The sequence below is a fragment of the Pimephales promelas genome, chromosome 7, assembly GCF_988280905.1.
Source record: "Pimephales promelas chromosome 7, fPimPro1.hap1.1, whole genome shotgun sequence".
Lineage (NCBI taxonomy): Eukaryota > Metazoa > Chordata > Actinopteri > Cypriniformes > Leuciscidae > Pimephales > Pimephales promelas.
The window spans coordinates 10,689,871-10,702,511 of NC_142775.1; the positions used below are offsets into that span (position 1 = coordinate 10,689,871).

A 12,641-nucleotide genomic window follows, 5' to 3' on the forward strand; every position below is an offset into this window, starting at 1 on the left:
ACATAGCATGTAACATAAAGTGATAGACGATTATGTACACCACATAATATATATTGATTTATGTGTTGTTGTTTTTTAGGTCCACCTTCTCCCCCAATTGAAGTTCAGATTGTTGATGCCAGCAGAGAGCACATCAACATTACATGGAAAGCTCCAGAAAAGAATGGAGGAAGTCCAGTCACAGGCTACCATGTTGAGCTGTCTGAAGCTGGAACTGAGAAGTGGATGAGGATTAATGCCCGTCCTGTCAAAGAGCTTAGTTTTAAGGCTGAGGAAGGCATCATTCCTGAGAAAAAATATGTTTTGAGAGTTCGGGCTATTAATGCTATTGGAGTCAGTGATCCCTCTAAAATTTCAGATGATGTCTTTGCCAAAGACCCTGACAGTAAGGACTATTAAAATATTAACTGTGAATGAAAGTGTGTGTGTGTGTGGGGGGTACTTATTTTTCCCGCACCCTCTGGTCTGATTCTGGTATTTAATACATTTTTCAATATTTTAAAGGTGCACCAACCATGGATGTCGAGACTCAAGATATTGTAGTTGTTGAGGGTGAGAAGATGAATATAAAAATCCCATACAGAGCAATTCCAAAACCATCAATGGTCTGGAAAAAGGGTGACACTGAATTAAAAACCGAAGACAGACTGACATTGACATGTGAACTTAATCGTGTTCACCTGGAGCTTCTCAAGTGTAAACATGAAGATGCTGGCATGTACACTGTTACTCTCGTGAATAGTCTGGGTTCAGTAACTGGCACAATCAACGTAAACGTAATCGGTAAGAAACTGTGTAACTATATAATTTGGATTTAACTGATTCACACTTATCATACCAACTGCTTAAAAATCAAGCTTAATGGCTCATTATATTTTTCATTAAAAGGCCTGCCTGGACAATGTAAGGACATCTCTTCGAGTGAGGTCACCAAGAACTCTTGCAAAATCTCCTGGGAACCTCCAGAGAGTGATGGTGGTAGCCCAATCTTGCACTATGTTCTAGAGCGTAGGGAAGCTCAGAAGAAGACATTTTTGCCCGTGATGTCGGGAGACAATGTTTTAAGCTTTCTGGTCAAAGATCTTATGCTCAATGGTGAATATTACTTCAGAGTGAAGGCTGTTAACAAAATTGGATGTGGCGAGTTTCTTGAACTCCGCAATCCTGTTTTAACCGAAGAACAGAAACGTAAGTATACATTTTATTGTAATTAATTTTATTTTATGTACACTCTATCTGGTCATGTTTGTTGTTCTTTTTTCAATTATCATTATTTTTACTATTATTATTACAGAACATCCAGACCCACCAACTGAGGTTGAGGGACACAATCCCACCTCAAATTCAATTACTGTTACTTGGATGGCACCAGCATATGATGGTGGATGCCCAATCACAGGGTACATTCTTGAGAAGATTGAAAAAGATGGTGACAGATTTGAGAGGTGCGTTCCAAATCTGGTACCTGGTTTCTCCTACACTGTCACTGGCTTGACAGAAGGAAAAGAATACCAGTTCCGTGTCCGTGCAGAGAACATTGCAGGACCAAGTGACCCATCTCGCAGTACACTACTGATTAAGGCTGCTGATCCTGTTGGTATGTTAAAAACAAATCAAAATCTGTTACAGCTCTAGTTGAGTATAAAAACTTTTTGGTGTGTCAAATAAAACATTAAATGTCATTTAAAAAAATAATCTTTATTACATTTTCTGCTTCAGAACCACCAAAGGTATCACTTCATGCCCGTATTGCATCTGGTCTCAATATCAAAAAGGGTGAGGAGATTAGATTGGATGCTTACATATCTGGATCTCCCTACCCAAATGTAACATGGCTCAGAAATGATGAGAATGTCAGGCAGCCGCCAGCTAAGAAGAAACCAGAAATTGTGAAGAAGAAAAAGAAGAAGTCTGTGCAGCCCGAACCTGAAGAAGAATTCCATCCACCACTTTTAGATCGTCTGTCATTTGATCAGACCAAAAGCAGTGAGACTGCTCTGATGGTGCGTGATGCCATCAGATCTGACCATGGACATTTCACTATTAGAGTTGAGAATGCCCATGGTTTTGCAGCAGCATCTTGTGATGTCAATGTTCTTGGTATGTTATTTTTTAAACTACTATGGGTTTCTCTTTTAGCATTTAACAACAAAAAATGATGTATTAACATTTCTGCATTTTATAACTTACAGATAAGCCTGGCCCCCCTGTAAACTTTAGGTTTGATGAGATCAGGAACATCTCTGTTGTTTGTATTTGGGATGCACCTCTTGATGATGGTGGCAGTGAGATCATCAACTACATACTGGAAAAGAAAGACAACACAACAGATGAAATTGGTTGGGTAACTGTGACCTCGACTCACAAGGGATACAATTACCCTGTAACCAAGCTTATTGAAGGAAAGGAGTACATCTTCAGAGTCACAGCTGAAAACAAGTTTGGCTGTGGACATCCATGCTACTCTGAACCACTTATTGCGAAGAATCAATTTGGTAAAGTTATATTTTAGCTATACTTTGAACAGTAGTTGGCTTATATTATAGTTTATTTGAGTTTTTTGATTATTGTTTTTTAGAACCACCTGATGCTCCCAACATGCCAAGAATTGGAGAGGTCACTGCCAGCACAGTTGCTCTCAGCTGGCATGAGCCAAAGGACAATGGTAGCCCTATCTTGGGCTATTGGGTTGAGAGACGTGAAGTCACCAGCAAATATTGGATCAGAGTAAACGCCAATCTTCTTAGTGCACTGACAGTTAAGGTTGAGGGTCTTATGGAAGGCCTTGTTTACGTCTTTAGAGTCTGTGCTGAAAATCTTGCTGGCCCAGGAGAATTCAGTGTACCAACTGACCCTCAAACTGCAATGGATGCAATCTGTAAGTGTAGCAATTGAAAACTAAACATTGCACAAAGTATGGCTGTCAATTGATTTAAATATTGACAGCCATGTTAGTTTAATATTTTTTGCATTATCAACACATTTATTCCCTTTGTTTTAAGTTGTAATTATTTGTTTTGGTAGTTTGTATAGATTACATTAACTGTGCAAATTTATGCTACAGTGGGCTTTACTAAAATAAAATAGCAAATTCTTTGTCAACCTGAACTCATGATTTATACTAACTGTATTTAAATGACCTTTTAATTTGAGAAAATTTAACTATTTTTGCAGTGCCACCTGGTCCACCTGTACCAAAAATTGTTGATGTCACAAATACTACTATTGATATCAGTTGGATACCTCCATTGTACAACGGTGGTGGAGAAATCCTGGGATATCATGTTGAGCGCTGTCTGGTTGGAGAGAAGGATTGGGTTCGCTGCACTGAGTTTAGATGCAAAGACCGCAAGTACACCGTGACTGGACTGACTGAAGGAGCTGATTATTACCTTCGTGTGTATGCTGTAAATGATGCAGGACATGGAGCCCCAGGCATGACTGAACCTGTTCAGGCCAAAGAACCTGAAGGTACTGTATGTCAAAAAACTTATGGAAAACTTGACATTTTCCACAAATAGTGTGCAAAGAGGATCTGAAGCTCTAAAAAATCAAATAGTCAACCTAAATTAAGCTGTTACTCAAGATTATTTAACACTCATTTGTGCAATTATAATCAAATATTTAAATCTGCATTAATTTAACAGAGTCACCAGGAATTGAGTTTGATATCTCTGTAAGGAATGGAGTCATCATTAGAGCTGGAGAAACATTGCGTCTCCCTGCTGTTGTTACTGGGCGACCTGTACCAGAAGTTAAGTGGACAAAAGATGATGCAGAGCCAGATAAAGAGCATGTAGTTATTGAGACAGAAGTAAAGAACAGCACTTTAAGCATCAAAAATGCTTTGAGAACTGACCATGGCATATACCAGATCACAGGCACCAACCCTAGTGGAACCAAGTCTGCCTCTGTTAAGGTGGATGTGATGGGTAAGTACTATTCTTTTTTTTTTTTTAAAGTTTCAGAAAATGTATTTATTTATTTTTATTCTAAAATGTGGGATTTTCTTTGTGTGTGTTTGGACACAAGATGTTCCCGGACCAGTGGTGGATCTTAAGACAGTTCATGTGAGCAAGAAGATGATTTCATTCACCTGGTCAGATCCTCTGGATAATGGTGGAAGTGACATAATGGGCTATGTTGTTGAGAGAAAGGATGCAAAAATGCACATTTACAGACAACCCCTGGAAGTCGCCAGTTGCAAATGTGACGTTGTTGGTCTGCTTGTTGGAGAAGAATATATGTTCCGTGTAGTTGCAAGGAACAAGTATGGCCTTGGGGCTCCTGTTGAACTTGGACCTGTTTTAGCAGTGGATCCCAAAGGTAAATACAACAGAATTATAGTGAATTTATATATTGTATATGAATATATTTGAACTACATATTTTGATATTTTTGTATTGTTTTAATAATCATACAAAATGGATAAACAACTTTCTTGAAATTGTAGGAGTTCCATCTGCCCCAGAGAAATTGCACTACACAGAAAGGACCAAAAACACTATTACTTTGACTTGGGAACCTCCTCGTAGTGATGGAGGTTCTCCAATCCGAGGCTACTATATTGAAAAGATGAGACAAGACAGCAATGAATTTGATGTCGCCAACCGTCAAATCTGCAAAGACCTCACCATCACTCTGGAAAATCTGTCTGAGAACATGATGTACGACTTCAGAGTGAAAGCTGTCAGTGAGGTTGGTGATGGAGAACCATCCAAACCAATCAGTGTCAATATTCAGGATGACGAACGTATGTATCACTCCTAATAATAGAAATCATTGACCAATTCTGAATGCTTGAAGTTGTAGTTTGCTAATAAAAACCGTGCCTTAACATTTTTCATTGATTTTTTTCCTCTATTTTAGATTCACCAACTGTTAAGTGGTTGAAATTCTTTAAAAGTGATGCCATTATTGTCAAGAAAGGAGCAGCTATTGAAATTCCTGCTGAAATTTTTGGCCTACCATTGCCTATATTTGAGTGGACAAAGAATGGAGTAGTTATTGATCAACCCACTGAGACAATGACATTGGAATCAGAGGAGATTAACAGACAAACTATCAACACCAAAATTGGTATTCCTGAAACTGTAAGACAAGACACAGGCATATACAAGTTAACTGCCACAAATACCCGTGGAGTAGGTCAACGCAAAATCCGTGTGGATATCTTGGGTAAGCCTTTAAATTTGATTCAGTTCTTTTACTTAAGCTTATTGATTTTCCACCGCATGGGAAGTAGTATTGGGTGTTGAAAGTGACACAGTACTTTTTCCTCTAGTTAAGTTATGTATTGGACAACTCTTTATTTTCAACAGTTCTTTTTCTAGATTATCTTTAAGATTACCAATCAAGATTATCTAGATTGACTGTGGTGTTCTTTTCCTAGATCGCCCTTTGCCACCAAGAAACATTGTGGTGTCAGACATCAAAGCTGAGTCTTGCTACCTTACCTGGGATGCTCCAGAGGACAATGGTGGAAGTGACCTCACTAACTACATCATTGAGAAGAGAGATGCCAGTAAAAAGAAGTCTGACTGGGAACAGCTGACATGCTGCATTATGGACAGACGTTATGGGGTTAATATACGCTGTTAACACTATTATGAGACAGTTCCTTTTAGAATGAAACTGTGCTATGTGCTTAAAAATGCTCTAAATGTTTTTGATTTTTTTCCTCCTATTCTGAAGGTGTACAAGTTGGAGGCCTATGGTAATTACCAGTTCCAGATCAAAGCTGAGAACAAATATGGGGTCAGCGATGGTTGTGAATCAGAAAAGGTTGTACTCAAAGATCCATTTGGTCTTCCCGGTCCACCCCAGAGGCCAAGGATTATTAGACACACCTGCTCATCCATGGTGGTCACTTGGGAGCCTCCAAAAGACAATGGTGGCTCAACTATTCAAGGCTACTGGCTTGAAAAGAGAGAGAAAGGTGCTGTATACTGGAGTCGTGTTAACAGAGCTCCAGTAACAAAACCAGCAGTCAAGGGCCTGGAATACAATGTGCTGCACCTTATTGAGGGTGCCGAGTACAAGTTCCGTGTTATGGCTCAGAATGCAGCTGGCGTTGGACCTCCAAGTGAAGCAACAGAATCCGTGTTTGCGATTGATCCAAGAAGTAAGTAATATTGATATTAATGTGTTGATATGTTAATGAAATCCAGTTCCTGATGGATAAAACTTTCTTAAATGTTACTTGTAGATCCACCAGGTCAACCATCAGCACCTGTAGTAAAAGACAAATCAACAAGCAGCGTGACCCTTTCTTGGACCCCACCAGAAAAAGATGGAGGAAGTCCAATAAAGGGTTACATTGTTGAAGTTCAGGATGAGGGTTCACATGAGTGGAGAAGGATCAATACACCGGAGAAGCTGATCCTGAGTAATTCATACACTGTCTCAGGGCTTAAAGAGAATAAGAAATGCAGGTTCAGGATTGTTGCTGTAAATGCTGCTGGTGAATCTGAGCCAAGTCAAAGAACTTCTGATATCATTGTACAGGATATTCTGGGTAAGTCTTACTTTTGTGTACATGTGTTACAAAAATATAGAATAATATTTAATACATACATGTGTAAAAGGATATATGATTAAAGATATATGTGTTACCCAACTTGTTCACAGAGGAACCTGTCATTACATTGGAGGTCACAACTCATGAACTTCTGAATTGTCGTGCTGGAACAACCATCAAGATTCCAGCCACCATCTCCGGCAAACCTGTTCCGAATGTGACATGGGACTTTGATGGAACCGCTCCAACAGAGAAAAAGAATGAGCGTCACACTCTGCCAGAGGATTCAGAAGTAGGATAATTCATATTTCTTCAAAACACTCAGTTTTTTTAGTCCAAAGTAACTAATTCATTTTACATTTAAACTCTGCAGATATCATCCAGTGATACAACATCAGTAGTGACAATCTCTGAATGTAAATTAAACCACTCTGGACGATATATCATCACTGCACACAACCAGGCTGGCACTAAAATAGTTAAAGTGCGCGTGAATGTACTTGGTAAGCATATTCAAAATCCCTAAAATGAAAACATCAAAACCTGATATAATAGGAGTATCATTAGAACACAGAAAATCTAGAAGTGTGTATTGTATTACATATCTTGTCTCTTTTGTCTAGATTTGCCTGGAGCTCCAAAAGACATCAAAGTCAGTGACATCACACGTGGAACATGTAGACTAGCCTGGATGCCTCCAGACTCTGATGGTGGTGACAGGATCAAAAGCTACTTCATTGAGAAAAAGTTAGTTGAAGGAAAGGCTTGGACAAAGGTCAATCCAGCTTGTGCAACGCAGTCCTTAGTTGTGCCAGACCTCATTGAAGGACAAGAATACTTGTTCCGTATAAGAGCTGAGAATCGCTTTGGTCTGGGGCCTCATACCACAACCACTCAGGGGATTAAAGCTAGGGATCCTATTCGTAAGTGTATTTTCTATACAAGTCTGTCCTTAAAAATACTTTAATACAGTTTATTCTGACAAACACTATATTATTGCAGATCCTCCGGATCCTCCCACAAGAGTTAAAATCGTTGATGTGTCAAAGGGCATTGTGACTCTGACTTGGAAGCCACCAAAAAATGATGGTGGTGCACCTGTGACTCACTACAATGTTGAGCGTCTGTGGTGGGATAGCAGTGGGAACCAGCAAGAGTCTTGGAGACAGTGCAACCGTCGTGATATTGATAACACCACTTTCAAAGTGGAGGATCTCCACCAGGGTGCTGAATATGAATTCCGTGTTAAGGCTGTGAATGAGGTTGGTGCTAGTAGACCATCCTCTACAGCAGGACCTATCATTGTTAAGGACCAGAACAGTATGTACAGAGCAACACACTAAGTAATTCAGCAAATTTAAGAGTTGCCTGATGAACCAATTCACCTTTCTTCCCTTCCCCTTTAGGGGCACCTTCCATTGAGCTTCCAGAATTTATGGAGGTTGAACAGGGTGAAGATATTCATATTGTTGCCAAGATTAAGGGATGTCCATTCCCAACACTCACATGGCAGAAGGCTCCACCTCACAAGGGTGAAAACAAGGTTGATATTGAGTATGATGAGCACATCAACAAGCTTGTGTCTGATGATAGCTGCACACTGCTGATCCAGCAGGGCAAACGCTTAGATACAAGCCTCTACACTCTTACTGCTAGCAACAGCCTTGGTACTGTTTCCAAGGAAATGAGGCTTAATGTTCTAGGTAAATTGCAACAACCATTTTTTATATGAAGACCTGTGTTGTTTTTATAACTAATATTATTCTCTTATTTTAAACAGGCCGTCCCGGGGCTCCATCTGCACCCATTAAATTTGAGGAAATTCATGCTGAACAAATAACACTGTCGTGGTTGCCTCCTAAGGATGATGGTGGCTCCAAAATTACAAACTACACTATTGAGAGACGTGTTGTCAACAGGAAGAATTGGATTCCTGTTACTAGTGAACCCAAAGAGAGAATATACACAGTTGAGAATCTAATGCCTGGTCATGAGTACATTTTCCGCATTAGGGCTCAAAACAAATATGGTGTTGGTGATCCTCTTGATAGCGAACCTGAAGTAGCCAGAGATGTGTTCTGTAAGTATTCGTTCAATGTTTAATGTTGATGTAATTAGAGACATTTTGTATGTTTAGATTACGTTAATTTCACTTTGTAACATTGACAACATTTTATGTGCTTTTTAAGTGCCACCTGGTCGATGCGAGAAGCCAACACTCTCTAGCGTCACAATAGACTCCATGACTTTGAACTGGGAAGAGCCAGACACAGATGGAGGTTCTCCAATCACAGGCTATTGGCTTGAGCGTAAAGAAACTACATCTAAACGCTGGAGCAGAGTAACTCGTGATCCAGTCAGGCCCATGCCACTTGGTGTGTCTCACAAAGTTGTGGGACTCATTGAGGGATCTCAGTATTTGTTCCGTGTGATTGCAATAAATGCAGCGGGATGTGGACCCCCAAGTGAGCCATCTGATCCAACATTTGCCAGAGATCCAATAGGTAAGAGAACAAGATTGAGATTCAACAGTATAATTTTTCATTAACAGAGAATCCCACTATGATAAATCTGTTTTCTTATAGCTCCTCCTTCTCCACCAACCCCAAAAGTCACTGACTGGACTAAGACTACAGCAGACTTGGAATGGATTCCACCCTTGAAGGATGGAGGTTCAAAGATAATGGGCTACTATGTCGAATACAAAGAGGAGGGCACAGAAGCTTGGGTTAAGGTTTGTTAAAGACCAAAGTATTTATATTTCAGCAAAACATGTTCATATACTTTTTATAGATTACAAAAAAGATCTTCCTTCTGTTCCAGGCCAAAGACAAGGAAGTTAGAGGTACTAAATTGGTGGTCACTGGACTGAAAGAGAATGCATTGTTTAAGTTCAGAGTTTTGGCATTCAATGCTGCTGGCTTGAGTGAACCTGGTGAAGTTGCTGATGCTATTGAAATGAAGGACCGTATAAGTAAGTCTCAGTGATTCAACTTGTAAAAACAAGTTTTTCTTTGCTTGTGTGCAAAAAGATCTAAAATCGAAAATAAAAATTAAAATTCATGCACTCTAAAAAAATACTTAAAAGTCTAATTGTTTTGTTTTTAGCCCAAGGGCCAAGTATATATATATATATATATATATATATATATATATATATATTTTACAGTAAGTTGTTACGAACCCCGCTTTTAAAATGCTCGTTAGGAGAGGGGGTCAGTAACATAAAGACACGGAATGCAAAATGTACCAGTTTAACAATTTATTAGTAGCACATAACTCACGTGTCAGAAGGCAACAAATACTGATTGACAGACATTAACAACCATAGACCCACAAAACATTCAGACAAACGGGATTAAAGCACAGGTTAGCAGCAGCATAAATATATTACAAGTATAAATATATTACAGAACACATGTTGGACTCTGAGGACACCTTTAACATCCCAAGTTAAAGGGATAATTCACCCAAAACTGAAATTTATGTCATTAATTACTCTCTGTCATGTCGTTCCAAACCCATAAACCCTTTGTTCATCTTTGGAATACAAATGAAGATATTTTTGATGAAATTCTGTGGTTCATGGGGGGCTCTATTTACAGCTATTTAGTTAACACTTTGAAGGCCTAGAAAGATAGGAACAACATCGTTGGTTCAACCTAAATTTTATGAAGTGACGAGAATTCTTTTGTACGCCAAAAAAACAAAATTATATTATTCAACAATTCCTTCTCTTCCGTATCAGTTTCTGACGCGCATTCATGAGAGCACCACGACGCATGTGTGTGGAAATCTGGGATCCTCTGTTGTACAGCGAGGAGATTTGTCTCATCGTCTGAATTATCCAAACTCTCAAGATGTGGCCTGACAATATCACAATAGATGCAGCACACACTATCCTGTTCATCAGGCATCGCTTGATACTGAGCATAATCTGAGCATGTCTCTTCCTCTACACAGCCCTGCGTTTCCAGGTTATATGTCACATTGCCAGCTCTTGTGTCATCACTACACATGCGTGCGTCGTGATACTCTCCTTAGCACCACGGAGACTGATATGGAAAAGAAGAAATTGTTGAATAAAGTCGTTGCTAAGTTTTTTTGTTTTTTGGGGGGGCACACAAAAAGTATTTTCGTCACTTCATAAAATGAAGGTTGAACCACTGTAGTCACATGGACTATTTTAGTGATGTCTTTCCTACCTTTCTGGGCCTTCAAAGTGTTAAATAGCTGTCATTAGAGCCCCTGCGCTATTAGACTTCATCAATAAACCTAGTTTGTTTTGGGGTTTGGAAAGACGGGTTTGGAAAGACACGAGGAAGAGTAATTAATTAATTTTTGGGTGAACTAACCCTTTAATTAATAAAATCATCCCTTTTATGCTGGCGTCAGTAACAATTTTACAGATCAAATGAAATGTACACAAACCTATATGTTACTGAAGAAATGCACCAATTTAATGGCTCTGAGAACTGCTCTCTCCTAAAGAGGATGTAAAAAGCCTGTAATAAATAACTCAACTGCAATATGATGTATGTAATATTAAATTAATGACAATTTTTGTCATTTAGTTTTGCCAGTCCTTGAGCTGGACATTTCAGTAAAGGAGAAGATGGTTATTCATGCTGGAGGTGTTATTCGTATCCTGGCTTATGTGTCTGGCCAACCTCCACCTGTGATAACATGGAGCAGAGATGGGCTCCCAGTCCCACCAGAAGCTGTTATTGAAACCACTTCAATCAGCTGCTCAATGGTAATCAAAGACTGCACAAGGGCACAACGAGGTGTTTATACAATAACAGCCAATAATGATGGAGGAGAGGTGAAGAGGTCTGTTATTGTTGATGTTCTTGGTAAGTGTGAATTATCAGACACAAATGGTCTATACATTACTATGAAGTAGCTGCATTAGAGAATTTACATTTTCTTATCTATGATGTCTTCTTCAGATGTCCCAGGTCCGGTGGGGGCACCACTCACAGCAGAAAGTCTTACAAGTGAATCATGCAAGCTGAACTGGTTTTTCCCTGATGATGATGGTGGATCTGCCATCTCCAACTACATAATTGAGAAACGTGAAGCAGAACGCAAGGCTTGGACATCTTGCTCCTACACAGCTGGCAGACAAAATGCTGTCGTAAATAATCTGGTGCTAAAAAAGGCATATTTCTTCAGAGTTGCAGCTGAAAATGTAATTGGCGTAGGACCTTTCAGTCAAACATCATGCGAAATTGTGATTCAAGATCGCATCAGTAAGTATTTTTCTTAATATTTTTTTCCTGGATTTAAAATAGCTTTAAACTATTGACCAAGTAATGTAGCTGTAAAATAGTTTTCAGCATGGATGGTAGCTAATCACTATTTGGACTCTTTTTACTAGATGTTCCAGACCGTCCAGAAGACATTGAGGTGACTACCATCACTAAAGACTATATCAGTCTGACTTGGAAGCCACCTAAGTACGATGGAGGATCTGAGGTGATATCTTACATTCTTGAGGCTCGCATGATTGGCAAAGACAAGTTTGTCAGACTGACCAAAGAGAAACTGATGGATAGGAGATATACTTATGATGGTCTCAGAGAAGGCGACACCTATGAATTCCGTGTCAGTGCAGTGAATGAAGTTGGTACTAGCAAACCATCCTTCTCCACTAAGCCAATTACATGTAAAGATGAACTTGGTGAGTGAAGTGTTTTTGTTTTTCAAGTGTTTTCCATTATGTACACCACTATTATTATTATAAACTTTTAATTCTATTTATTAAATATTAATGATGTCAATTTTTAATTTTAGAACCTCCTACAATTGAGCTTGACTTCCGTGATAAGGTTGTTGTGCGTGTTGGTGAAAGCTTTGCACTCCAGGGGCGTTACTCTGGAAAACCAGCCCCATCTGTCACCTGGTCAAGGGATGACAATGAACTGAAAGCAGACAACCATATCAAGTTCAGAAATACTCTTACCACAATGTGTCTGGGTATTATGAAAGCTCAGCGTGGGCACAGTGGCAAATACTGTGTGACTGTTGAAAACTGTACTGGTGCTCGTAAAGGCATTTGCAATATCACAGTTGCAGGTAAGTCTCATGAAACTAAAGAATGTTCACAAAATAATAT

General features: G+C 39.2%; 1 protein-coding gene across 1 annotated transcript in view; it reads left to right on the top strand.

Moving 5' to 3' along the window:
- ttn.1 (titin, tandem duplicate 1) overlaps positions 1 to 12,641 on the top strand; it is a 156,072-nt gene that overhangs the window by 81,639 nt on the left and 61,792 nt on the right. Inside the window, exons 114-141 of the mRNA XM_089133043.1 lie at positions 80 to 385; positions 505 to 783; positions 889 to 1,188; positions 1,295 to 1,597; positions 1,720 to 2,100; positions 2,193 to 2,495; positions 2,579 to 2,878; positions 3,175 to 3,471; positions 3,648 to 3,932; positions 4,033 to 4,326; positions 4,454 to 4,753; positions 4,870 to 5,178; positions 5,393 to 5,583; positions 5,695 to 6,124; positions 6,209 to 6,517; positions 6,631 to 6,812; positions 6,894 to 7,023; positions 7,144 to 7,443; positions 7,523 to 7,840; positions 7,927 to 8,223; positions 8,301 to 8,600; positions 8,710 to 9,024; positions 9,106 to 9,254; positions 9,344 to 9,494; positions 11,095 to 11,376; positions 11,473 to 11,775; positions 11,904 to 12,206; positions 12,320 to 12,601. Of these exons, the coding sequence (XP_088989169.1) occupies positions 80 to 385; positions 505 to 783; positions 889 to 1,188; positions 1,295 to 1,597; positions 1,720 to 2,100; positions 2,193 to 2,495; positions 2,579 to 2,878; positions 3,175 to 3,471; positions 3,648 to 3,932; positions 4,033 to 4,326; positions 4,454 to 4,753; positions 4,870 to 5,178; positions 5,393 to 5,583; positions 5,695 to 6,124; positions 6,209 to 6,517; positions 6,631 to 6,812; positions 6,894 to 7,023; positions 7,144 to 7,443; positions 7,523 to 7,840; positions 7,927 to 8,223; positions 8,301 to 8,600; positions 8,710 to 9,024; positions 9,106 to 9,254; positions 9,344 to 9,494; positions 11,095 to 11,376; positions 11,473 to 11,775; positions 11,904 to 12,206; positions 12,320 to 12,601 (7,899 nt within the window). The remainder of the gene's footprint in view (positions 1 to 79; positions 386 to 504; positions 784 to 888; positions 1,189 to 1,294; positions 1,598 to 1,719; positions 2,101 to 2,192; positions 2,496 to 2,578; positions 2,879 to 3,174; positions 3,472 to 3,647; positions 3,933 to 4,032; positions 4,327 to 4,453; positions 4,754 to 4,869; positions 5,179 to 5,392; positions 5,584 to 5,694; positions 6,125 to 6,208; positions 6,518 to 6,630; positions 6,813 to 6,893; positions 7,024 to 7,143; positions 7,444 to 7,522; positions 7,841 to 7,926; positions 8,224 to 8,300; positions 8,601 to 8,709; positions 9,025 to 9,105; positions 9,255 to 9,343; positions 9,495 to 11,094; positions 11,377 to 11,472; positions 11,776 to 11,903; positions 12,207 to 12,319; positions 12,602 to 12,641) is intronic.